The 26,834-nt window shown below is 57.0% G+C and overlaps 1 protein-coding gene across 1 annotated transcript in view; it reads right to left on the bottom strand.

Annotated features, from left to right (window-relative positions):
- Positions 1-16,380: 16,380 nt before the first annotated feature.
- ARHGEF10L (Rho guanine nucleotide exchange factor 10 like) overlaps positions 16,381-26,834 on the bottom strand; it is a 160,911-nt gene continuing 150,457 nt past the window's right edge. The window contains exons 26-28 of the mRNA XM_040228494.1: positions 26,539-26,713; positions 18,904-19,026; positions 16,381-17,546 (exon numbers count right to left, since the gene is read on the bottom strand). Of these exons, the coding sequence (XP_040084428.1) occupies positions 17,008-17,546; positions 18,904-19,026; positions 26,539-26,713 (837 nt within the window). The 3' untranslated portion in view covers positions 16,381-17,007. The remainder of the gene's footprint in view (positions 17,547-18,903; positions 19,027-26,538; positions 26,714-26,834) is intronic.

The following is a 26,834-nucleotide window of genomic DNA, read 5'->3' as shown; positions in this document are numbered from 1 at the left end:
CTCAGGCTGAAGGACCTGGTGAACCACTCTTGTCCCAAAGGGCTTTGGAAACAAGCCCTGCTTTGTCCTGTGCTGCAGGAGTCAAGTCACCTGACCGCTGAGAGCCCCGGTCTTCCCCACCGCAAAAGAGACGGGGCAATCCCACTTGCTAGCCCTGGATAGACGAGATGCGCGTAACGCATCTGACAAGCGCCCAGAGGACAGGCACGTCCCTGAGAGCCGCCTGCAGTGCAGGAGACCCCAGTTCAATCCCTGGGTCAGGAGATCCCCTGGAGAAGGGAAAGGCCCCCCACTGCAGGATTCTCGGGCTTCCCTTGTGGCTCAGCTGGTGAAGAATCTGCCTGCAATGCGGGAGAGCTGGGTTCAATCCCTGGGTCAGGAGATCCCCTGGAGAAGGGAAAGGCCCCCCACTCCAGTGTTCTCGGGCTTCCCTTGTGGCTCAGCTGGTGAAGAATCCGCCTGCAATGCGGGAGAGCTGGGTTCAATCCCTGGGTCGGGAAGATCCCCTGGAGAAGGGAAAGGCCCCCCACTCCAGTGTTCTCGGGCTTCCCTTGTGGCTCAGCTGGTGAAGAATCCGCGTGCAATGCGGGAGAGCTGGGTTCAATCCCTGGGTCGGGAAGATCCTCTGGAGAAGGGAAAGGCTCCCCATTCCAGTGTTCTGGCCTGGAGACTTCCACGGGCTGTATAGTCCATGGGGTCACAAAGAGTCAGACATGACTGAGCGACTGCTTCTCTGGTGACTGAGAGGGTAAAGCCTCTGCCTGCAGTGCAGGGGACCTGGGTTTGATCCCTGGGTCAAGAAGATCCCCTGAAGAAGGCAATGGCACCCCACTCCAGTACTCTTGCCTGGAAAATCCCATGGACAGAGGAGCCTGGTGGGCTACAGTCCACGGGGTCACAAAGAGTCAGACACCGCTGAGCAACTTCACTTTCCTGTCCTTTAGAGTACACAGTGGGTCCATAGTACAGAGTAGCAGTTACTATTATTACTGAAATGAAACAGTGAAGCTCTGTCCCTGACTCTGTGTGTCCGTTTGGAAAATGGTCCTGCTGGATAAACAGTAGACTCCTGATTTTCAAGAGACCTCTCTCATTCCGGGCTTTCTGCTCCCTTCAGGATTCGAAGGGTTGAAGAATCTGGTCAACATCACACAGCTGGTCAGTGGTAGATGCAGGATTTGAACCCAGTTTTTCTGACCTTAAATCTAAGTTCTTCCCGCCACCCCCTGTGCTAAAGAGGGGTGGCCGTGTGGACGTGTGGGCCTGCAGATAGGTAGGCTATCACGAACACACTCACTGACCATGTTTTCCTTCTAACCAATCGTCAGCTGCACAGGAGACTCTGACAACCTTGTGTTCACATTGGCCATAGGCAGTGAGTGGAGAGCCTAGTGGACTGGGCCCAGGAGAACCAGGGCCCAGGCACAGCTCTGCTGGAACCTTCTGTGGCTCCTTAGCTGGGTCACCCCCTCTCTGTGCCTCTTCCCCATCTGTAAAGGGGAAGGAAGGTTCTGACTCTGAACAATTGGTTGTTGTTGTTCCGTTGCCCAGACAAGTCCGACTCTTCACAACCCCATGGACTGCGGCACGCCAGGCCTCCCTGTCCATCACCATCTCCTGAAGTCTGCCCAAGTTCATGGCCATTGAGTCAGTGATGCCATCCAACCATCTCATCTTCTGTTGTCCTCTTTTCCTCTGCCCTCAATCTTTCCCAGCATCAGGGTCTTTTCTGATGAGTCAACTCTTTCCATCAGGTGGCCAAAGTACTGGAGCTTCAGCTTCAGCATCAGTCCTTCCAGTAAATATTCAGGGTTGATTTCCTTTAGGATAGACTGGTTTGATCTCCTTGCAGTCCAAGGGACTCTCAAGAGTCTTCTCCAACACCAGAGTTCAGAAGCAAAAATTCCTTGGTGCTCTGCCTTCTTTATCGTCCAGCTCTCACATCTACACATGACCACTGGAGAGACCATGGCCTTGACTAGACGGACTGAACAACGTTCCAGTCCAATTCCTCCCATGGGTGCTCCTCTGAACCCCCTGCTCTGAGGTCTGGAGACGCCTGAAGCCCCTCACCGTGCATCTTGCGTCCGACACTGTGTCACCCCCCAGGGGCTGAGCACACCGGGACCACCTGCACTGTCTCTCCAGAGCAGCAAGAAGGACTAAAGGTAGGCTTAGGAGCTCCCCGATGTCCCAGGATGCAGTTTTGTGGGGATGAAGGAACTGGGAAAAGGAGGTTCTCTTTGGGATGTAAAATCCCCAAGCTAGGGCATGTGATAACTGCTGATCAGCAAAGAGGAATAACAACGATAGCGCGAGGTCTTTTCTTCCCCCTTGTTGTAAATGAGAGCGATGCACTGAGTGTCTAATTAGCAAAATACTAGAGAATCGGTGTGATCTGGTCCTGTCCCCTTTCTGACAGCCTCTAGTCTGCTGTCCCATTTCAAGCTTGAGCTGCCGGTATTATCAGCTGAGGATAATTGTAATGGTGAAAATGAAAAATGAAATCAGAGTCATCGGAGGCTCCCATTAAATTGATTTAAGGCTGGAAAAATTAATGGGACTCCCTCACCTGCCCCCTCCTCCCCACCTGGTCTCTGCCTTGCTCTGCCCCTGAGCAGAGCTGCCACGTGACGCCATGGGTGGGGGTCTGCCACTCGGCCTGCGACCCGCCCCCACCCTGCCAAATGGCCAGGGGCCACCTCCCTTGCAGGCAGCGGCGAGTGCTCAGCACCGGAACAGAGCAGAGCGCCCAGCACCAGGGCCCTGGACACAGCAGGCTCATCTTTTCTTTCCTTTCCCATGAGGATGGAGCCCCTGAGACAGAACAGCTCAGCGCAAGCCATTTAAAGCCCAGAAATAGAGTCGGTGTGATGCGTCCCATCGGTTCAAGTGACGGAAGGCTCCTCAAACCAGTTTAAAGGAGAAAGAACATGGAACTCATCAAACTATAAAGTCCAGGGAGAGAGCTGGCCCAGCAATGTCACTGCACCACCTTTGCAGTCCTCTCAGACCACAGCTGGAATCGATCCACTTTCAGCTGGCCTGCGGAGGCAGGTGGGGAACGGGACCCCAGACAGCTTCTGGGTTCACCTCACCCCAGCTCAGCAAATGCAGAAGACATAGCTTTTCTCACCCATTATCAACATATCAGCCCCAGGAAGGACCCTGATTGGTTCATCTAGGGTCACATGCCATCTCTGAGCCAATCACTATTGCCATGTGGTTTAATATTATCTTGACTAGGCCTAGGTCCCAACCCTTCCTGGGACTGAAGGAACAAGGTGTTAATAGGGTTGGTACCACCCCCCAGGTGAGCAGGTGAAAGGACATCCCCCAAGGATGCTTTATTACCAGAAGGGGAGGAGGCATGTGGTTACGTAACACAAACTGCCCCAACATTTAGCATCTTAGAACAACATCCTCTGTGATGATCTGCCGTGATTCTGTGGGTTGACGGGGCTCAGCTCCGTGGGTCTTCTGCTCGACATGACAGCGTCTGGATCTGTCGTCATCTGGGGACCTGACCCGGCAAACGGATGCAAGACAGCTCACCTGTGTGCGTGGTGTCCGTCAGCAGGACTCTCCGGGCCCCTCTGACTCTACGGGTCTTCCCAGCCATCCCTCCATCAGGGGAGCTGGACATTCCACACAGGAGCTCAGGGCTCCCAAAAGCATGAAAGAAGAAGCTATCAGGCCCGGAACTGGCATAGTGTCACACCCATCATACTCCACTGTCGAATAGAAAGACAGACTCAGATTTCAGAAAAAGGTAAAGAAGCGTCTCCACGAGAGAAGTGATGGAGAATCTTCAGCACCTAAACCCATCTCTGAAGGGTAGCCCACCCCTGGAGGGTAAACCATCTCCTGAGGGGAACCCGCCCCAGAGGGTAACCCATCCCCCAAGGGGAACCCATCCCCCGAGGGAAACCTGTCTGCAAAGGGTAACCCATCCCCCGAGGGGACCCCATCCCCCACGGGTAACCCATCCCCCATGGGGAACCCATCCCCAGAGGGTAACCCATCCCCTGGAGGGTAACCCATCCCCTGAGGGGAACCCTTCCCCAGAGGGTAACCCATACCCCGAAGAGTAACCCATTCCTTGGAGGGTAACCAGTTCCCAGGCGGGGAACCCATTCCCAGAGGTTAACCCATACCCCGAGGGTAACCCATCCCAAGAGGGTAACCCGTCCCCCGAGGGGAACCCTTCCCCCGAGGGTAACCCGTCCCCAGGCGGGGAACCCATTCCAGGAGGGTAACCCGTCCCCCGAGGGGAACCCTTCTCCGGAAGGTAACCCATCCCCAGAGGGTAACCCATACCCCAAGGGTAAGCAGGCCCCGGAGGGTAACCCATCCCCAGGCGGGGAACCCATTCCGGGAGGGTAACCCCCATACCCCGAGGGTAACCCATCCCTGCCAGGAGCCAGCACACGAGATCCCACCCATGACAAGGTCATGAGGAGAGATCTGACAGGCAAGGTGGATCAGGACTCGAGGGACTCCCTGGACCTGCTCGAGCATCTACCCCGATACCAGAATCTGTCTACTGTTTGCTATATTATGCCTTCCACCGACTCTTCTGGCATTAACAGGGCACTATCCCCGACCACCTTTCTCTGGAGAAAATCACCTAAGGGCTCTAGTTGATAAGTCTCCTGGGCATGAAAGGAATGTGTCCATTCAAACCCCTCTGTTAGCATTCTAACTTGCATGGCAGGTTTATCCACACTCTTACAACTAATGCACGGGATTGTTCACAACCTCCCAACCATGAAAGGCAGGGGACTTAAACATTCTAAAGTCCTAATAGGCACAGAGCCCTTCGAGGAGTAAAAATTATTAGAATAGTGCTGGTGAGGGATTTCATTGTTGAGCCAACTGCCAAGTTTCCATATCCTTTACCCATTGTGTGCCTGGGGAGTATATTAGTTAATATAGTTGGTATGTGGGGAAAATAAGTAGTAGCCTTAGTGTTAGCAACATTAGACCTTTGAGTTAATAAATTTTTTCTTTGTTATAACCCACTGCACCTTTGCCCCATAGAAATGTAACTTTATTTAGTACTTTCTGAGAGTGGCCAAGACTTTAGAAAAAAACACTTTTAAAGAAAATAAGTTTTCTGGTTGACAAACCTTTCTCAGAAAAAAGGGGTCATAAAATGTTAACAGGCCTCCAGGCCAGAAGATGATGTAAATCACATAAGACTTTTGCATATGGAAAGGTATGCAGAAAGAAAGCCTGGTTTTGATATGGGTCAGAACTGCTGACCCTGCATGACTCTGCATCTTCCATTCCCCTCTATGTACAACCCAAGGTATAAGAGCTCTTTTAAAAAATAAAGTTACAGACCTGTTCCACCTAAGCTTGGTCTCCCCATCTCTCTCTGTCTCTCTCTCTCTCGCCAACTCCGTCCATCCTGAGGGAACCTCTGGATCCTGCTGGAGCTGGACTCCAGCACTTCCCCGGAGGGTAACCCATCCCCCGAGGGTAACCTGTTCCCCAAGGGGAACCCATCCCCCGAGGGTAACCCATCCCCGGAGGGCTGGGCAAACAGCGGTGGCAGGCATGCCCCGTGTCCACTCAGCTTGAATTAACTCCAGAAGTACTCACAGAGGCCCTGCTCAGTGCCAGGCCTAATGCCATCCCTTCCCTCAAGGGAGCTACCCAGCCACTCCTTCCCCATGGGGGAGGGAGGCTGGCGTGCCCTTGTTGCTGTGGAAACCAAGCGTGCTGAAGGCACAGGTGATCCTACAGTTCTTTCCCCACAAAGCAGTCCAGTGAAACACGGGGAAAGGAGAGGAGAGGGCCTAGCCCTGGGAAAGAGATGCTTGCGGGCTCCAAGGGGCACTCTGAGCTGCCAGTGGTCGGGTTTCTCATTCTCCCTCGTCAGAAAATAAAGGTTCTGGAACTAAACTGGCCTGTGTTAGAGTCCAGGGTCTCCAGGACCTGTAGCCTTGAATAGGTCCCTTCCACTCTCTGCGCCTCAGTCTCCTCATCTCTAAAATGGGGTTGATAATAACTTACCTCATTCAGCTGTAATGAGAACAGGGACTCCTGTAGAGTAGCTAATACAGAGCCTGGCACAAAGTAGGTGCTCAGTAAGGAAGCCCTATTAGTGGGGCTACAACCTGTTCCAAGGCCCGCGCTGCATCCCCAGGCCCGTGCTGCATCCCCAGGCCCGTGCTGCATCTCAAGGACGTTGGCCCTGCGGCTTCACCACAGAGGAGTCAGCTTCTCTGGGCTCAGAGAAGCTTTGTGCTCAAAGCCCTCCTCCCCGCCTCAGTCCTGAGCATCCCTGCAGGAGCGTCCTGAGCGTCCTGAGGGCCCTGAGCATCCTGAGGGTCCTGAGGGTCCTGAGCGTCCTGAGGGTCCTGAGGGTCCTGAGCATCCTGAGGGTCCTGAGCGTCCTGAGGATCCTGAGCGTCCTGAGGGTCCTGAGGGTCCTGAGCGTCCTGAGGGTCCTGAGCGTCCTGAGGGTCCTGAGCGTCCTGAGGGTCCTGAGCATCCCTGCAGGAGGATTCTGAGCATCCTGAGTGCCCCAGGGCTCTTCCTTGATCTGATAGACCCCAGGAAGCCCTGGCCCCTCTGAGTTCCTCCATCCCTGCCTGTGGGTTTCAGGTCAACTCAGAGAGGTTGAACTCAACATACTTATTTCATTTCATGCACATTGAGTTTGGGCCTCTTGAACCTCATATCCAGAGGAATATGCAAATGAATGCAAATGAGTCCCTGATTTATGCAAAATAGCATGCAATTCTGTGTCCCTGGATTTGCCAGAGAAAAAGGCCTGGTCACCTAATTTAGCTGAAATAACAGGGGGAAAAGATCATGTCTGTCAGTCAGTTAGGTTCAGACCCAAAGAACCCTGGAGGCCTTCTGGAATGGAGCTGAGGGATCCCTGATCACCCTGGGCCACAGACCACCCCCCAACACTTGGAACCAGAAGCCCCCAGCCCCGGGCTCACCAACAGCATCCAGCTTCGCAGTAATGCCCAGTTCCCCTGCAGCTGGCTCCCAAGATCTTCCCCCACTGGAAGGGGATGCCCCCCATCCCATCTCCCTACCCACATATGCCTACGTGCTCACTACTGACCAAGCCCATTGTTAATATCATTCTATTAAAAAGAGGGACCGCCAGGACTTCCCTAGCGGTCCAGTGGTTAAATCTCCGAGCTCCCAACGCAGGGGGCACAGGTTGATCCCTGGTTATCAGGGAACAAAGATCCTGCACGCCTCACGGTGCAGCCAAAAATAAAGAAAGAGAGAAAAGCTGCCACTGAGTGAGCAGGCCCTGTGCTGAGCACTTTCCACAACGGCTCCTTCACTCCTGGCAGCAGCCGGGGAAAAGGAACCATTATCACCATCTCACAGCAGGAGAAACTGAGGCCTTCCTGCTGGGCTGGCGTCTCATGGGTGCGGAGCGCCCCCTTCCCTACATGTTGGCCTCCACAGCCCTTCTCATTTCACACCTGTGTTGTCCGTGAGGCTGGGGGCTCAGCTCTGGGAAGGCAGGGACTGTATCTGCTCTGGAGCCCCGCCCACAGCCTGGTGCCCAGCCCTGAACAACGCCAGCTCCTGGGTACTGCTTGCTTAGACACAGATATGTTTTCTGCAGACTTGTTACTCAGTCACTCAGTCGTGTCCGACTCTTTGCAACCCCATGGATTGCAGCACGCCAGGCTTCCCTGTCCTTCACCATCTCCTGGAGCTTGCTCAAACTCGTGTCCATTCAGTCGGTGATGCCATCCAACCATCTCATCCTCTGCTGCCCTCTTCTCCTCCTGCCCTCAGTCTTCCCCAGCATCAGGGTCTTTTCCAGTGAGTCAGCTTTTTGCATCAGGTGGCTAAAGTATTGGAGCTTCAGCATCAGTCCTTCCAGTGAATATTCAGGGTTGCTTTCCTTTAGGATGGACTGGTTTCATCTCCTTGCAGCCCCAAACTGCTTTCTGGACCCCTTAAATGGCTCACAATGGGATGTCTATCAGTACGGAGTTCACCACACTTTGCTCTTACAGTGTTTTCCCAAAACGTTTGGTGCAAGTACCAGGGTCCGTGTGAACTAAGATGGTAGACCGACAGAACCTTCTGCACACACAGCTGGGTTCTCTGAGCTCTGCGTCTCCAAGAGAGGTGCAAAGGGCCCATGACGTGCCTGGGTGCTTAACGCTCTAAAGAGGAGCATCTCAGGTACAGGTGCCTGGCAAGGCCCCTGCGCGAGAGGATAATGACCCAGCTAACCCTGGGCCAGGGGCTGCTCAGAGTGCTTTGCATGAGTTAACTCGGTATCCTCAAATCAGCTGACGCAGTCAGTGCTCTTCCTAGCCCCACGTTCTAGAAGAGGAAACTGAAGCGAAAGGCCCACGAGCGTCCTGTGGCCGCACTGCCACCTGGGCCCCTGCTCTCAGCCCTCTGTCCTCTGGGGGCACAGGGAGAGGGCGGGGCTGGGGTGGCAGGCTGTGGGTACCAAGGCTTTCCAACTGTGGTGCTGGGGAAGACTCTTGAGAGCCCCTTGGACTGCAAAGAGATCTAACCAGCCCATCCTAAAGGAAATCCGTCCTGGGTGTTCATTGGAAGGACTGATGCTGAAGCTGAAACTCCAATACTTTGGCCACCTAATGTGAAGATCCAACTCCTTTCCTGATGCTGGGAAAGATTGAAGGCAGGAGGAGAAGGGGACGACAGAGGGTGAGATGCATCACTGGATGGCATCACTGACTCGATGGACAGGAGTTTGAGCAAGCGCTAGCAGACAGTGAAGACAGGGGAGCCTGGCATGCTGCAGTCCGTGTGGTCACAAAGAGTTGGACACGACTGAGCGGCTGAATGACAAAGCTACTACTAAGGTCGCAGCCCTAGGATCTTCTCCTGTGCTGTCTGACACTGGGCAAGTGACGTCACCTCTCTGAGCCTCAGTTTTCTCATCTGTAAAGTGGGGATAATAACAGAAGGTCCTCGAAAGGGGAGGGGTTGCACCGATTCCTTGCCATCAAGGTTATAATGCACTTAACACGGTGTCTGGACTTGTGATCAGTGCCTCTAGATTCGTACTGGGCAGGACTTGAGCTCACAGAGTGGGGACCTCCGAGTCACACGCGGAGTGGTGAGAGAGACCAAACGCGAGTCCACATCTGCTGACTCAAGGCCCAGCGCCCTCTCCACCACACAGCCAAGCCATGTGTCAGGGCTGGCTTCCAGAACGGGGCGTCTGCAAGACTGCTTCCTGCAGAGAAGAAGCCAGCTGCCTGCCTCGGCGAGACAGTCCATCATGGCCAGGCTTCTCCCCAGGAAAGGTTTGTGATTTTTGTTGATATGAAAAGATGACAAGAAATAGCTCAGGTAATTATATTAATCTTTCTCAATTTACACATTCTTGCTATTTGCCGTTTCCGCAGGAAAGTGTAAATGAGGAGTTGAGGGCGGGTCAGCAGCGCTGTAACTAGGTCTGCACTGCGGAAAAGTTTCTGTTGTGGGTCTTGTCATCAGATCTCTTCACTGTCGAGGGCCCTACCTCCCCCTTCAGAGGCGGGGAGCTCACCAAGGGCAAGGGATCCGCTCCCACCTCAGGCTGGGCGTCTGCGCCATCCGACCGGAGCACCCTCCAAGGGCGGGAATGGATACCCGCTTCAGACTAGGGTCTCCTCCTGGGGAGAAACTGGATCTTCCCCGTCAAAATGGCAGGTCCCCGGGAGCTGGGCTGGGAGTCCCCCATCAGATCTGGGGATCCCTAGGGCAGCTCCACATAGAGCTAGCAGCTCCCACATAGAGCTAGGTGAGAGGGGCTGTGAGCCCCCCATCAGACTGGGCGCTCCCCACGAACAAGGATGCCAGCTGGGAACATGCTGGGCGGGCTGTGTCTCACCCATCAGACCGGGGGGAGGGTGTCGTTTGCGTCCTCATGTTCTGTGGTGGAAGCTGAACTGGTGTGAACCCCACCCTCATGAGCATGCGTGCACATGCGCAGCAGCCTAAAGAAAGCAGGCTTCGGAGGTTCTGAGACCCCCGGTGGAACAGTAGGGCAGGCCCCTCGCTTATATGTGTGACTACAGGGCGTTCCCATGGGCTTTCCTGCTGGCTCAGTGGTAACGAACCCACCTGCCAATGCAAGAGACTCGGGTTCGATCCTTGTTCTGCGAAGATGCCCTGGAGAAGGAAACGGCAGCCCGCTCCAGTGTTCTTGCCTGGAGAATCCCATGAACAGGGGAGCCTGGAGGGCTACGGTCCACGGGGCTGCAAAAGCATGGATGCAACTTAGACTAAACAACAGCTGGGCTTTCACAGTGTCACAGGAGCACACGGGGGGCTGGAGGGCTGACTCCCCACTGACGCGGCAAAAAGGAGCCTGGCATGGCTCTCGCCTCGGGGAGGGACAACTGAGGTCTCCGGGGCTGAATCCAGGCTTTGGGAACAGGCCAGGAGAGCGTGGGCCAGAGCCCAGACCCGGCCCCTACCCCATCCCCAGACCTTCCCCAGACCAGATGCCCCAGGAGGGCAGACCTCAGTCCCACCATCCTCACCCCGTCCCTGGGCTGCGTGCACCGCACATTACTGCACCCTCTGAGCCTCCCTTCTTCACCCCTCACCAGGTCAATTCTGGAGAGTCACTGATATCACGCTTGCAGGTGTGGCAGCACGACTAGAAGACACAGAAGTGATAGTGATACCAGCACCTGACGCCTCCCAAGTGGCCACAGCCAGCTGCAAGGAAGGCGCGATTGGCCCGTTCATGCAGCTGAGGGCCCGGAAGCACAGAAGACCGTCACCTAAGGCCACATCATAAATACACGATAGGGCCGAGATTCAGATGCAAACCTGCATCACTCCCACATCCATATCTGCTGCGCGACACCTCACTGCCCTCAGGAAGCCTCCCTCAGTTAAATCTCTTTGGCACCAGCATCCTGCTTGCTGGACCGCATGTTCCATGAGGAAAGGGACAGTCTTATATCCCCAGTGATTCTAGCCCAAAGGTGCCCAGTTGTGTAGCAAGGTGATGTGTTCGAGATACAAGCCCAAGGTTTATTTTCATCCCCTATAAACCTTAGTGAGTCCACATCTCCCTGCCTGCCCCCATGCCTGCCAGATAGCATGTGTGTGTGTGTGTGTATTGCAAGGGAAGAAAAGGAAGGTGTTATGGGCTGAATCTGGGCTCTGATCCCCAGTGTGATGGGACTGTATTTGGAGGTGGAGCCTTTGCGGTTATAAGGTCCTGAGGGTGTCATCAATGGGATTAGTGTCCTTGTAAGAAGAAGAGAAACCAGAAGTTGCTCTCTCCATCACGTAATGATACGGCCAGAAGGCAGCCTGCAAGCCAGGAAGAGAGTTCTCCCCAGACACTGAATCCTCCAGCACCTTGATCTGAGACTTCCCAGGCTCCAGGACAGAGGAACTGTTTCAGCTACCCAGAGATGGTCTTTTGTTATAGCAGCCTAAGCTGAGACAGAGGGGTATGAAACCCAGAAGAAACAACCAGCTTTGAGGTCCTAACTAGATATTTTTGTGTCCGTAGCAAGATTATCTTCCTGAAAGCCTGCCTCTGCTGGGGAAGAAACCATTTCAAAGTTGTAAAAGTCACAGCCAGCTCTACTGGGCTGTATGCACGCTCCTGGGGGAAAGGGGGGTGCTCAGCCCAGGACCTTCTCTCTGGCTGAGCAGTGAGGCAGGCTGGAGGGCTGGGATGAATAGCCCTGGGAGAAGCGTCCACCCAGGGCACTACTGCTGAGAGGTGGGGATAAATGCCAGCATCCTCACCCCGCGGCCAGGGCAACTCTGAAGCCCTGCGTGTCTCCCAAGCTCCCCAGCACGGATAACCTGCTCAGCTAACACACCCAGTTCTGACTTCTGTCCCTGTCTCATGGCCCCTCAGTGTCCCTGACTGGAATCAAAATCCTCACCTCAGGATCTGCTTCTGGGGAAACTCGAGATGAGCCACTTCTTTTTATTGAGATCAAAGCTCCTTTTCTGAGCCCAGAGGCTCCCTCGGGCTGCAGAGCTGCTCTCTCCTGGCCGGAAGTCCCATCTCAATCGGCAAGTCAGAAACGAGGCCAACCAGAGGGAAGAAGCCTGAGGAGGGATGCTACCTGGGTTCCTGGGGCGGGAAACGCACTCCCCATCCACACCCTGGGCCTCTCACAGGCAGGAGAAAGCCAGGGAGGTGAAGGGAGACAGAGCTGTTGGCAGAGGGCAGAGGTCTGTGTCCTTGACATGCCCCCCAGGGCGGAAGAGTGCTGCTGACTGCAGGGCAGGGGAGGGTCTCAGCCCCCGGGTCTGCGAGGGCCCAGGGGGTGAGTATCCTTAAGTACATGGGGAAGGACCACAGGCTGGGGTGCCCAGCGGGCAGCAGTCTGCCAGCAGCCCGAGATCCCCGATCAGCAGCTGCACAGAATCCCAGCTGCGAGAAGGTCCAGCTTATAGCTACTTCTTGATGAGGGGCTTGTCTAGAGGCTGTGTCTGCTCATCGGATGCTCCAGTATCAGAACCCATCCACCCTGACCTCAGGCACACCCACTGTGGTCCGGGCCACCAGCATCTTGCACCTAGATTGCGGCAGCAGCTTCCTGGTGGTCTCCTGGCCCCCACACTTCCACCCCCGCCTCTACGCATTTTCCTCCATTTAGCAACCAGGAGGTTGTTACAAAGCCAGAGACAGGCCATCAGTTCTTTACTCAAAACCCTCCCATGACTCCCCCTGTCACCAAGAAAAGGCAAAATCCCCCCACGACATGCCTGCCTCCCAGGTGCCCCGCCCCGCCCCCAGCGGCCCACTGGCACTTGGCACGTGGTGCTCCCTCCACCCAGAACGTTCTGTGGCCTCGCGTGTGCCTCTCCTGTGCCTCTTTGCTCAGTGAGGCCTCCCCAGCCGCCCTGGTTAACATCGCCGCGCCCTCCCCGGGACTTTCCACCCCCACCCTCGCCACGCCATTTCTCTTCAGAGCACAGACGCCAGCTGACACATTTCACTATCTATCTTCTGGTTCGTCTGCATCCCCCCCAGAATGGGGAGGGGGCAGACGTGAGCAGTGTCTGGCTCACCAGCCTACCCAGTCCACCTCGATGCAGGCCCTGGCACACGAAAATGGAAGTCATTCACTCGTGTCCGATTCTTTGTGACCCCGTGGACTGTACGGTCCATGGAATTCTCGAGGCCAGAATACTGGAGTGGGTAGCCTTTCCCTTCTCCGGGGGATCTTCCCAACCCACAGACTGAACCCAGGTCTCCTGCACTGCAGGCGGATTCTTTACCAGCTGAGCCACCAGGGAAGCCCGAGAATCCTGGAGTGGGCAGCCTCTCCCTTCTCCAGGGGATCTTCCCGACCCGGGAGTTGAATCAGGGTCTCCTGCACTGCAGACGGATTCTTTATCAGCTGAGCCACCAGGGAAGAGTGGGTTTTCAATAAACACTGAATGAAAGGCACTCGGTTCCCAAGGCAGGGACTGTTTACTATCCCCTTGCTGGGACACAGAGAGGTTAAGGGGCATGCCTGACGTCACACAGCTAGTGAGTGGGGAAAGCACAGTTGGAGCTCTGTCTCCCGAGTTGCGCTCCTGGGCAGAGTCACCTGGTGGCTCAGATCCAGCTCTGGCGGCAGGCAGACCTCAGTCCTTGGCCTTTTGACACTTTCCGGGAAGCTGCTTAACTTCCTGGGGCCTCAGATCCCTTACCTGCAAAACGAGGCAAACAGGACAGCTTCTCCAGGCGCGGCTGTGAGGATGAAACAAGCTGGGGCACCCTAAGCGCTTGTGGTTATTATTACTCTGATCAGTATCTAAAGCCAGGGTCTCCTCTCCTATGCGAGGCACGTCCTCCTCGCGTCTCGGGAGCTGCTTCCTACTCCCCCGATTCCCCCTCTCTCTGTTGTCAGAGGCTTGCGAGATGAGCTGTTGACTGATACAATAATTTCACTACAGTAGCGGAGTCAGTCAATTGCTCGGTGACGATTTCACGGGCCCCACCGTATCTCCCAGGCCCCCTTCTGCTGAGTGAGCTGCAGGGCCGGGATCTAACAGAACCGCAGAGCTCTCAGCTGCCAACTCCTGCACAAGAGGAGGGACTTCTTAATATGAACAGCCTGCCTCAAGTCGTTTGGAGCAAGGCTGAGTAGGACGACACAAGGACTCATCACGGAGCTGCCGGGGGAGGGTCTTTCCAGCGCTTTCCCTGGACTTCTTGGAAATAAGTATTATTAATACCACTTGTCCTTGGCATTCCTGCAAAGGCCTCAGCATCCCCATTTTAGAGATGAGGCAACTGAGACCTGGAGGTGAAGGGATGCTCTGAAAGACACACATCGGGGTTTTGGCAGAGCTGGATGTGAACACAGCCCTGCTAGATCTGAGGCTGCAGGCTTGTCCATCGTCCCAAGCAAACTCTACCTACAGCTACTGTCCCAGGAAAAGCCCTGTCCCGCTCCCCCTGAGAGCCCCACCCAGACAGGGCATTCAATTAACTTGAGCAATGAGATGAAGACCTGATCTTTATCCCATTTGTACTTAGCAAGGCCCCTCCTCTCCCATTAGAGGCGGGCAGGACAGTAGTGAGCCTCCCTTTGATAGAAAATGGGAAACTGAGGCCCGGAGAGGGTGGGTGCGTCTGGACCAGATGCAGCTGGTCAGCGTCCAGGGTCAGGGTTCCTGCAGCCATAGCTTCCCCTCCCGCTCCCTGGGACCCACACTGGACACTCACCCTCCAGGAATCACACCGCCCCCAGGCAGCCCGCTCCTGCGGGAGGGCCTCCCACGCTCCTCCGCACACCCTGCCCTCCCTCAGCCCTGGCGCACGGGCACCCTGCCTGCCCTCCCTTTCCGCACGCCTTTCCTGGGGACCGTCACGGCTGTAGGCCTGCTCACCTCTGTGGCTCCAGCAGCAAGCACGGGGCCCGAGAGCCGCAGGGCTCGAGAAGCGTGTGAGAGGAGAGGACGAGAGAATGACTCCTCCAGTGGGCGGGACCCCACCAGCTTGTCAGAGCCCGGCTGACATGTCCCTCCTCGGCGGCTCGTGCGCTGGGTTCCCACAGACGCTCACCGAGCCGTGTGACCCCACCTCGGGAGGCCTGCCTGCCCCCTCAGCTTCCCTCCTCCCGGCATGCCAGTGCTGGCACCGTTAAGTATGGAGGGGAGGACAGGAGCGTGGGTGGGGGTCGGACAGACACGTGGCGAGAACAGAGAGATGGACGGGCGGGTAGGCGGAGAGACACTTCCCTTCTGGGTGGTGGGCTGGCCTTGCTTTTTTGTTTTTTTCCTGCAGGCAGCTCTAGAAACCCAAGAAAAGCCAAGGGTTGGCCCGACCTGCCAATCCCACCCTCAGCATGGGCTCTGCTCCGCCCCTGGAGCTCACCCCACCCTCCCTCACCCCCAGGGGTCTCAGGCCCCTCCCCGCAGAGCTCTATGCCCCCGCCTCTCCACACGGTGAAGCCCTCACCTTTTTTCCTCCTCCCAGGCATTCCCAATAGAGGCCAAGGCCTGTGCCTGCACACCATTCCAGAGCTGGGGCCCAGTTCTTTCTTCCAGAAACATTCAGAAAAGAAGCTCCCAAGAGGCCCCCTCTAGCAGGAGAGGACTTTCTGGGGTAATGGAAACAGTCATATCTGTGCCGTCGAATGCAGTTGGCATAGACTTCGTGTGTGTGGCACCTCAAGTTACACTAGAAATGTGGCTAATGGGACTGAAAAATAAAATCTGTGATATTTCATTTTAATTAATTAAAAAATAGCTACATGAGGCCATTGGCAACTGCGCCAAACAGCACAGTTCTAGGGCCTGTTCTCACACTGCCTGGCCTCAATCCTTCCTGCTGGTTCCAGAACAACCTGGACAGTGACCGCTGCTTTCTTTCCTTGTTGTTGTTTAGTCACTGAGTCGTGTCCAATTCTTTGAGACCCCAAGGACTGCAGAACGCCAGGCTCCTCTGTCCTTCACTATCTCCAGAGTTTGCTCAAACTCATGTTCATTGAGTCAGTGATACTACCCAACCATCTCATCCTCTGTTGCCTCCTTCTCTTGCCCTCAATCTTTCCCAGCATCAGGGTCTTCTCCAGTGAGTGGACTCTTCGCATCAAGTGACCAAAGTATTGGAACTTCAGCTTCAGCATCAGACCTTCCAATGAATATTCAGAGTTAATTTCCTTTAAGAGGGACTGGTTTGATCTCCTACTGTCCAGGGACTCTCAAGGGTCTTCTCCAACGTCACAGTTCTAAAGCATCAATTCGTCAGCCCTCAATCTTCTTTATGGTCTAACTCTCACATCCATACATGACTACTGGAAAAAACATAGCTTTGACTAGATGGACCTTTGTCAGAAAAGTGATGTTTCTGCTTTTTAATATGCTGTCTAGGTTATCACATCTCAAAGAAAACAAAATTAAAAAACAACCCGCAACCCAATTACTGACATTATTCTTGCCTTTTATTCCAGCATCTCCCAGAGCTCCAATATGTACAAACTTCATTTATACACATATAATGTACACCATATATACGTATTTATATATATTCACACACTAGCCCACACGCTCTCATACACTCACACACACGCACCCTTCCAGGAGGGTCGTGTGGCCACCCATGAGCCCTGCTTGGGCCCAGCCAAGAGGCGCTGGGCTTGCCAGGCAGTTGTGAGGTTTTGTGTTTTGCTTTTTTTTTTTTTTTTTGCTTTTAAAAAGAAGGCCATCTCCTCCGGAGGTGTCCTCCGTCTCCCCAAACCTAAACCGCTCCCCTAAATACTGAAATTGTTTTTTTCTTAAAAAGGAAGAGGTTTCCCTCTGCTCCGCTCAGGTACATGGCGGAGTTCCAGGCCCATCCTCATGGCCCCGTTTAGGCCCCTTGAGGGCGAGGCCACCCAGTGCTCCCTGGGGACCCTGGGCCACGGGCAGGGCCCACTGCAGGCTGAGGGTCTGCAGGCTGAGGGTCTGCAGGCTGAGGGCTGCCACAGTGTGGCCTGGGCGGGGCTACCGAGTGGCCTGGGCGGGGCTACGGCGAGGCCTGGGCGGGGCTACGGCGAGGCCTGGGCGGGGCTACAGCATCAAGGGCGCCTGCCAGATGAGGAGGGTGCTGTCCGTCTCCCCGTACGGGGCCGGCTTCCCGGGGCTGCCGGCGGCACTGCCAAAGTTGCGGTAGCCGCGCCCTCCAGAGATGATGGCCACGGAGCAGATCTCCTTGCGGTGGGCGTCACGGGCACAGGGCCGGTTGCGCACCCAGACGTCGGGGTCATCCACCATCTCGTAGATGGAGCCGTCCTCCTCACTGTGCTCCAGGGCCGAGCCGTCTGCAGGCTCTGGCTCCCGCACCGACAGCAGGGGGCCCGGGAGGTGGGAGGTGGAGCGCAGGCGGTACTGTAGGAGGACGCCCTTCTTGCGGGTCAGCTCCCCGCCCACGTGCCTCGCGGGCACCGGCGCGGGCTCAGGAGCCGGCCCGTCTGGCTTGTCCTCCTCGGCCTGCTGCCCCTCTGCCTCCTCCTGGTCACTCCGCAGGATATCGGGGGCCAAGATGCTGGTGGCCACAGCCAGGAAGGCCACGGGCCCACAGTGCCCGTTGAGCGACACCATGCCTTTCCCTGCAGGAAGAGGACAGAGAGAAGCGGCACAAAGGCCAAGAGTTCTAAAGACCCATTGAGTCTGGAGAAGGGAGCGACAGAGGATGACACGGCTGGATGGCAGCACCGACTCTACAGACATGAGTTTGAGCAAGCTCTGGGAGTTGGTGATGGACAGGGAGGCCTGGCGTGCTGCAGTCCATGGGGTTGCAAAGAGTCGGACACGACTGAGCGCCTGAACTGAACTGAACTGAGTCTCTTGGAGAACCTCCTGGGTATTTGGGTTACTGCCATCTACGTTTGCAGCTTCCCGGAAGGCCGTGGGTCTGGAGGAGTGCCTGCCATGCTCCGGGGCTACTTCCTTTGGAAAAGTGGAGAAGGGGAACACAGCAATCTCATAAACCACGTGGGACACTTGGTGTGGGAGCACCTGCAGCTCCCTGCCTGGGCCATCCTCACGTCTCCATGCCTTTGCCCAAGCCGTCGCCTCTGCCCAGAGAGCCTTTCGCAGCTGCCTGACTCGACACCGTGGCCTCGAAGCCCGGCTCAGCCCCTCCGCAGGGCTCCCTTCTTGCCTTCACCCATGAGAGATGATCAGTCCTGTCTCTGCTCCGCCGACCCTAGGATGCCTGCCATCATAGCACCTGCTGCCCTGGCCACACCACCCCGACCAGGCTGTCGGTACGTGGGGGCAGGGTCTCTGCTCAGCACATCCCTGCGACCCCAGGACAGATCCGGGGATGAGAGAAATGGCCTAGTGATGGGGCCAGGAGAGCAGGGAGTCCCGCAGTTTAGGCCGAGGGATCTTCTTGGGCAGAGAGGCTTGCGGTCCACCTGGGGGTGGTCTCCCTCGGGCGTCTACGTCCCACTGCACTCAGCCCTCCCCTCCTGCAGCAACTGGAAGAGGCCACTTCATCATCCATCACTCAGGGCTGAGGCAGAGACGGGACCCAGAGCTCTGGGGTCTGCCAGACCCTAGATCCCAGCACCACGTCAGGGCGGCCCCTCCTCTAACCCAGGCAGACACAGTTGCACATGGACCTCCGTCCCCGCGAGCCCGCAGTTATTTCTGTCTCTGGAGCTGGGACACGTGGAAGCTGCTGTGGCGACAGCAGGAGGAGGCCGGCAGAACCTCTCCTGTCAGTCGGGGGTTCGGCCAGTCCTCACACCATCGGGCCCACGTGCCTCCTGTGCTCACTGCCTCAGACAGAAGAGCTGCAAGGAGACTGCAGGCCCGTGATTTAATTCCACGGAGCCACCAACAGGGACAGAGGACACTGAGGAACGGACCCGCATCCCCTGATCAGAAGAGAGCGCACACCTCTGGGCACAAGGCCCACCCTCCCCTGGCCACGCGCAGCTGACTCCCGGCTCTCACCTGTGATCTTAGGGATGCCTTCCAGCCGAGGCACCGGCAGCAGCACGATGACGCCCTGGTCGGTGCCCACCCAGAGCAGACCCTGGCAGATCAGGAGGCTGGTGACACACAGGTGCTTCTGGCCTGCAGAGGGAGAAGCCAGCGTGAGCAGCAGGTCCTCTTGGGGGTGGCGGTGCGTGGGGGCCCCGAAGCTGAGAGCACAGCTCCTCGGGCTGCACTCCTGAGACAAGCGAGAAGCTGGACAGCCCTGGGATTAGGAGTGGGGCTTGAGAGGCTGACCCAGCTGGGTTACCCAGCCTCCATTCCCTCCTGTGTAAAGCGGGGCTGCCTTGGGGATACACTGAGGGAATGCCACAGTGCCGGCCCACATCGGCTCTTGATGCCACAAGGTGCAGGCTGAGGGCCCGCCCATGCTGGGGACATAACTGGCTGGCTGGGGAGCAGAGAGAGGCCAGAGGAGGTACGGGTTGAGGGTGACGCAGACAGAGCAGAAGGGATGTGTGGGGAGGGATCTGGGCGAGCTGGCAGGCCCGTGGGTTCCAGCCCGGCCTTGACATCCTGCCCGCCCGGGCTTTCCTCTAGCAGGGGCACAGATGCAGTCCTGGGCCCCGTGGCGAATGGGCTCCCAGCGCCGGGAACTAGTGTGTTTCTGACGCCGGTCTAGACTTGCAGACCAGTTCTTGTCGTCACCCCTAGCTGGCTCTGCCTTTGAGGGGGAGCAGTGGCGGGGGAAGGTGGGCCCCTCTGCCCTTCTGGGGAGGAGGGGCAGTGTGGGCCGCACAGCCCGAGCCAAGAGCAGGGTGCCAGGCGCAGGGGCCGGGTTCAAACCCTGGCTCGGCCACCTCCTGGCTCCACTTCCTCGGGGCGGAAACAACACCCCTCTGTGCCCGGGTCCCCTCACTGTGCAAGGCGACAATGATGGCATTTCACAACCTCGTCCTGAGGAGTAAATGAGCCAGCGGCTGGGAATCACATAACCCAGAGCCTGGCACAGGGCATGCGTGGGTGGGTGCCGGCCACCATCACTGCTTCTCTGCTGCTGACAATTCCGCCCAACAGGAAGGGGCATGAGGGAGGTGCTAGGGGCCCAGGACTGCCCTCCCAAAGGGCTATCTCACCTCCAGCCTGGATCCTTCTGCCCACTGATAGACCTAGTCTCTCCTCAAATTCCAAGTCACGCCATGACATGTGAAGTGATGCTTGGAACAGGGGGTTCTCAGGCTGCACTTGCATCAGCACCAGCAGGAGAGCCGACACCCGCGGGCCAACCCCAGAGGGGAGGCGCAAGCCCGCATTTCCAGCAGGTTCCCAGGGACACCCAGGCTGCTGGCCCCGGGGCCACTCTGAGAAATACTGCCTTGCAGGTTCCAAAGCACTTCACACACTGCCCTAGCCCGATACAAGCCTTGCAGCAGCTGAGAGGTGAGCACGACCTGGACACTGTGCCCATTTTCCAGATGAGGATATTAAGGCCCAAAGAGGTCACCCACTGGTGAGTGCGGAGCGGGGTGGGGGGCAGAGCTTGAGTCTGGCACTTATTACAGCCTAATGCTTTTACACTGCCTCTCCGCTCTTTCTTTGGCCATGCCTCATGGCAAGTGGGGCCTCGGTTCCCTGACCAGGGATTGAACCTGCGGCCCCTGCACTGGAAGCTCAGAATCTTAACCTCCTTAATTTGACCTCCAGGGAAGTCCCTGCCTCTCTACGCTTGAGTTCCACACCTGCATGTGTGTGGGCTTCCTCTGCAGAGTCCCAGAGCAGACTGCTGCGGCTCCCAGTCACCCCAGAAGGAGGGTCTGCTAACCTGGGGTTCACACAGCATTGCCTAACACACTGGTCTGACACCTTCGCCCACCCACCCACTCAGCACCCCGGCACTTCCCCAGGACCTACTATGTGGGGGACACTGCACTTGGTGCTGGAGGCAGAGGAGGAACCGCACGAAGTTCTGCTCCTAAGGAGCAGACATTCTGGAACTTTCTATGACAGTGAAAACGTCCTTTGCCCAGTTCGGTCACCATCAGTCACTCGTGGCTGCTCACACTTGAGATGTGGCTCGTGGCACCGAGGGACTGAGTCTGTGACCTCAGTTCCCTTCAACTTTAACAGAAGCTGCCGCATTAACGGGGGCTGCCCTGGTGGCTTAGACGGTAAGGAATCTGCCTGCAGTGGAGGAGACCTGGGCTCCATCCCTGGGTCAGCAGGAGAAGGGAATGGCTCCCCACTCCAGTATTCTTGTCTGGAGAATCCCATGGACAAGAGGAACCTGGTGGGCTACAGTCCATGGGGTCACAAACAGTCAGACACAACTGAGCAACTCTCTCTCTCACACACACACACACACACACACACACGCACCCGCATTAATGCAGCCCTGGGAGGGGGCGGAGGAAGTGGAAACACAAACAAGGAGTGTAGACACCAGGCAGAGATTCTAAGCGGGTGGGTGGGAGGAGTCTCAGGTTTCGTGCCTCACTCTGCTTCCTGGGAGGATGGGGGTCAGGAGCCTGGAGACCAGATCTGATGACAAGGGGAGGCAGCCACGCCAAGACCCAAGGGAAGCTTTGGAGACGGCACGTGCAAAGGCCCGGTGATGGGAATGAGCCGGCGGCTCTTCAGAGGACGGAACCAGCACGGCGCAGGGACCAGGCGCCACGAGATGACCGAGGGCGGGTCGGAGGGTGGCCGGGCCAAGGCGAGGGCGAGGACTGTTCACTGTGAGCATGACGAGGCACGGCTGGCGGGTCTGAGCAATGGAGCGGTGCACCCTGATTTTAGCGAGGCCTTTTGGTTGCAACGTGACAGAGGATGGGGTAGGTGCAGCGAGCAGAGAGACGAGCAAGGTGGGGATGATGGCGTCCAAGGCGCGGTGGTGACAGGGAGACGGAGAGAACCAACACGCTGGACAGACTGGGGGGGCGGGGAGGGAAGGAAGGACAGCTCCCAGCTCTTTTGTGTCCAGCAGCCGAGTGCGAGCCAGCGCTGCAGACAGCCCGGGATGGGAGAGGAGCAGGCTGGGGGACGTCCAAGTCCAGGACTCGATGTCGTCTGAGACGCACATCAGACATCCGCGGGATATGAGTCCGGCGACAGGAAGCAGATTCCACAGGTCACATTCGTGGTGTTGATTCCATGTGCAAATGCAAACCAGAGCGGGGGAAAGAAGCCGGCGTGTCGGGCTGTTTCCCAAACAGCGTCTGGTTGGGGGAGCTGTGACTCTTCTCCACCCCAGCACCGATTTGGGGAGTGTAGGCCCCCCACCCCCAGGACCGGCTCCTGGGATGGCCAGCAGCGGGTGGCCCAGCCCTGGGACTCAGGAAGTGCTGGAGGCCCCGGCTGCGAGCCCCTCCCGTCTTCTCTTCGGGGCTCTGCTCAAGCTCTGGGATTCTCGTGTTCTCTGTGCCTTGCACTGTTTGCCTCCCCAGATGGAAGCTTCCTGAGGGCAGCAGCTTCTCTGTGTGTCAAACGGACTCCCCAGCTCGTGGATCAAATGCCCTGGCTCCTGGCGGACACGTGAAGAAGGTCTGCGAACTCAGATCCAGAGAACGACCAGTGGTCACCAGTCGGGAGAGCGAAGGCGGGAGGGGCAGGAGAGAGGTGGTTAGCAGGCACAAACTGCTGGCAGCAAATAAATACGCTGCAAGCTCACACTGCACCGTGAAATATAAGCCGGTATTTCACAGCGACTGTGAAGGCGAACGGCCCTCCAAGAAGCTTCCCTGTGGCTCAGACGGTAAAGCGTCTGCCGGCAATGCGGGGGACCCGGGTTCAATTCCGGGGTCGGGAAGATCCCCTGGAGAAGGGACACTACGTTGCACACCTGCAGCTTCTATAATAGTGTAAATCAACTCTACCTCGATAGATGCTTTTTAAAAGGACCTGTGATTAAATGAGAGGATGAATGAATGAAAGCAGGGAAGTGAGCAAGGATGCGGGTGCCGACGGCTCTCACCAGCTGCGCGAATCGACAGCCACTTTCTACCATCGCTCAACACACATCCCCTGCTCAACTTTATGATTATTAGAAATTTTATGTACGTATATAATACACACCGTGTGTATAAATATACACATATATACCCACACACTATAATATAGATACACACAGCTGAGCACAGCTCTTAGCCCATAATATACAATCAATAAATGGAGGCTATCAGGAAAATGTGATTATTAAAAGGACCTAGACCCGAATGTTTTAAGATCAGCTCCATCAGAGCCAGAAATCCACGAAATAATCAAAGCCAAGAGAAGGGGCGGGGGCAGATGTCCCCATCCTACACGCCTCCCCTCCTTTTCCAGGGCCCCGGGGACCTTAGGAGCAGCAAGCGACCCTTTCCTGATGCCCTCCCCTCCCCCGAGCCCCTCGGACCACAGACACCGGCAAATGAGACGAAGGCGGCGAGAAACCGCAGGAGGTGCCGGAACGGAGAAATGACTTCATCTGCAGACCTCGTTCCGGGCCCTTCCTCCTCCTGCTTTGCCTCGAGGAAAAGAGCAAGGCACTTCACAAACAGTCCGAAAGGGGAAAAAAAAGTCTAATGGTGGATAAATATTTTATCACAGAGACTTAATGCGGCAGTGCTCAGCTCCCCCAAGCCCTCTATCTGGAGATATACAGGCTCTCGGAGAACATTTTATTAATGACCTGCCTAGTTAAGAGGAGGAGGGAGTTTAGGTTCAAAACTGCATTAATACCAGTCGGGGAGGCGAGTGGAGGAAAAGGGTCCGGGGGAAGGAAGCGAGATGAATTTTTAACACGCCCTTAAAAAAGACCACACTTAAGAGGAACAAATTCATTAGCAATTACGCAATTATTTCATTTGGTGGTGTGGGGGGAGAAAATAATGCCTAAAAGCCTTCTACAAGTATCTGTAATAAAGAACTTAAGAATCCTGCTCTGCTCTTCTGCCAGGACACAGTGTGGGGTGGATTTGAAGGCCCCCTCCACCCAGGGCTGGCTCCTCTTGGGCTTGGGGCCTCCTGGCCGGCAGGGCCCGGGGCTGTAACACCTGCGGCTCCTGGTGTTAGGAAGGGCCGGCCCGTGGGGAGGAGGCCCGGGGCTGTTAACACCTGGGGACCCTGGGGCGCTGTCCTCATCGGCTCGGGTGAAGACCCGTGCCTGCCCTGAGAGGTGGGGCTGGAGCGCCTGGTCACGCAGCTGGCAGGGCCTGACTCTGGGCTCTTATCTGGCCCCACGAGCTCAGCTCTGATCTCAGGCCCTCGTCGAACAGACGGGGAAACAGAAGCTGGAGAAGCGGAAGGCCGCCCAGTTAGCCCGTGAGACGGCTGTGACCCAGGTCCGGGCTGTGGGCCCCTCAGCAGAGTGACCTGAAGCCTCTCGTTTAACCCCTGGGGACTCCGGCTACCTGTCTGCAGTCGTCCTCACGATAACGATCGCCCTTTCTTCTGTGCATGTTAGCCACTCAGTCCTGTCCGCCTCTTTGTGACCCCATGGGCTGTAGCTGGTCAGGCTCCTCTGTCCGTGGGATTTCCCAGGCAACATCACTGGATTGGGTTGCCATTCCCTTCTCCAAGGGATCTTCCTGACCTTGGGATCAAAACCAGGTCTCCTGTATTGCAGGTGAATCTTTCACGGTCTGAGCCCCCAGGGAAGTTCTCTGGGTAACTAACTGCTAAGGACAAGTCAGTCACTGGACCTGAAGACGCGTTTCAAACCTGCCGGCAGGTGGCAGCTGAGCAGCAGAAGCTGCTGGTTTCCGCCCGCAGCAGGTCAGCCCACAAAGCCCGCCCCCTGGCCGCTGGACACTCGACTCTTTCTCTACTTTGCTCCACCGCCCTCCGCCCCGACTTTACTGAGATGAAAAAGGCCCATAAGGTTATCCATTTTTCCCCATTGTTCCACTAATGTGAAATAATTTAGCTATCAGCACAGATGTGGAAATAGTTCTGTGATGCTGAGAAATTTTTACTGTAATTAAAATAGATTTACCTCATATAATGGCTAAACACTATGAGAGACAATGAAACTGAAGCTAACAAATTATAAAAGGAAGGAAGGGAGGGAGGGAAGGAAAGAGGGAGGGAGGGAGAGAGGGAGGGCCCATGACAAAGGTCCCCCAAGCCCTTATCCCACACCCTGGGGGCAGGTTAGAAAGGTGTCTCTTTCCCTCATGGATGACCCAGGCCTAAGCAAGGCATCTTCCTGACAATATTTACCTGGAGCGAGGAACCACTGCCCACGCCACAGAGGGACCAGAGGCTCCGCAAGGCAGAGAGACCCCAGTGGCCGAGCTGGGACCCTGGCTGCCTCTGAAACCACGTCCCCCCATTACACGCAGCGAGGCTCTGAACTGAGTCCAACCTGGCATGACCCCCGGTCCGACCACAGGACAGCCACTTTACCCTGCCGAACAAACCTCAGTTTCTGCATCTGTAAAACGGGGACACTGAGGTCCCGATCACGTAAAGACCCTCGGCACCCAGCTCTGTGTAGGGCTCCTGGCGGACGCAGCCACTGCGTACTGTCGCTGCTGCTGTTGACCGTGTTGTTGGTGAGCACCCCCTGCTACGGCCACCCGTCTGGACTCGAGGACTGGCCCGTGAGACTGGCTGGGGGGAGCCGGAGCCGGGGTGGTTGCTGGGCAGCCTGTGTGGAGTCAGGGACCAGGCCGCTGGGGTGGAACCCTGCAGCCTCTGAGGCACTGGCTGGCGTGACTGCCCTCTGCCCAGACTCACCAGGCAGGAGCCCTGGCCCGCGGCTCAGCACAGGCCACTCCCAGCCTCTGGGGCGGCCGTCTGCCGAGGCCCTGTCACCATCAGCTCCGGGCCAGCCCGCCACACCTGCTGTTTCCCCGGCCCTGGGTTCCTTCCCAGCTGCTGCCCCCAGCCCAGCCGGCATCCTCCCAGACCAGCTCCGGGTCAGTCTGTCTGGTGGAAACTCGGGGGCAAGTCAAGCTGAGGCCCGCTGGCCCTGAGGGCTGCTCTGGCTGGGGGCAGCGGTGGGCCCTGAGCACGCGTCTGTCCTGGCTCTCAGCACGGCTCACAGGGATCAGCGCTAAGGGTGAGGCCTGTGGCCAATTCCATGGAGGCCTCAGCAGACTCTGGGCGGGGGGCGGGGGGCCGGGTGCGCCGAGATCTAACCCTCTCCGTGGGTCCCACAAACAGGCCCCAGAACAAAGCACTAGCTCCAAGCAGAGAACATCAGGGCCTGCGCCCTCCCCTTGACCCAAACCCTGAGGGCAGACTCAGAGCGACCCTGCCTTTCTTTAGAGACCTCTAAGGAAAGAGGTCCGTATTTGGCGTCTCTTTCCCTTTGCTCATTTTGAAGGGGATCTGAGGCAGAATTGGGTTTGAGGAGAGGCCGGTATAGGTGGGCCCGGCCTCCTGCCTGACGTGGCGGGTTAGCAACCTGGCTCGCGGGAGTCCCGGAACTTGGAGCCTGCCTCCGCGGGCGCCGGCCTGCCGTGCCGTGGGGACAGCCAGAAGGGCTTCCGGAGGGCAGGCCTGGGTCGGAACCCTCAGCCAGCTGCTTCCCCCGGGGGGCTGGGTTCTCAAGGCTGACGAAAGGCTGCCTCGAGGGTTCGTGAGATGGGCTGGCCCAGCTTGGAGGCCGCCTCCCCCGCGTCCGCTCCCCTGCCCACAGCCCCCCCGCCCGGGACGGCAGGGTCTCACCTGGGAGCAGGAAGGTGGTCCTGGTGGCGACGTTGATCTCCTGCAGATGCTCCAGCGTCTCGGTGTGGAACAGGCGGATGGAGGAGCCAGAGGAGAAGGCCATCCAGACGCCGCTGCCCGCCTTCACCATATGCGTCACGCTCACGGCTTCGTCCGGGTGCGCCTCGAAGCTTTGCTGCAGCACGGAACAAGCGCTGTCCGTGACGGGCCGGCTGGCTGAGCCTCTGGGGGCCCAGCTCACCCAACCCGAACCGGGTCAGAGGGAGGGGACCTCAGGAGCCCCGGGCCGAGCTCAC

The sequence above is a fragment of the Oryx dammah genome, unplaced genomic scaffold (assembly GCF_014754425.2).
Source record: "Oryx dammah isolate SB20612 unplaced genomic scaffold, SCBI_Odam_1.1 HiC_scaffold_27, whole genome shotgun sequence".
NCBI lineage: Eukaryota > Metazoa > Chordata > Mammalia > Artiodactyla > Bovidae > Oryx > Oryx dammah.
This window is presented reverse-complemented; position numbering and strand designations above follow the sequence as displayed.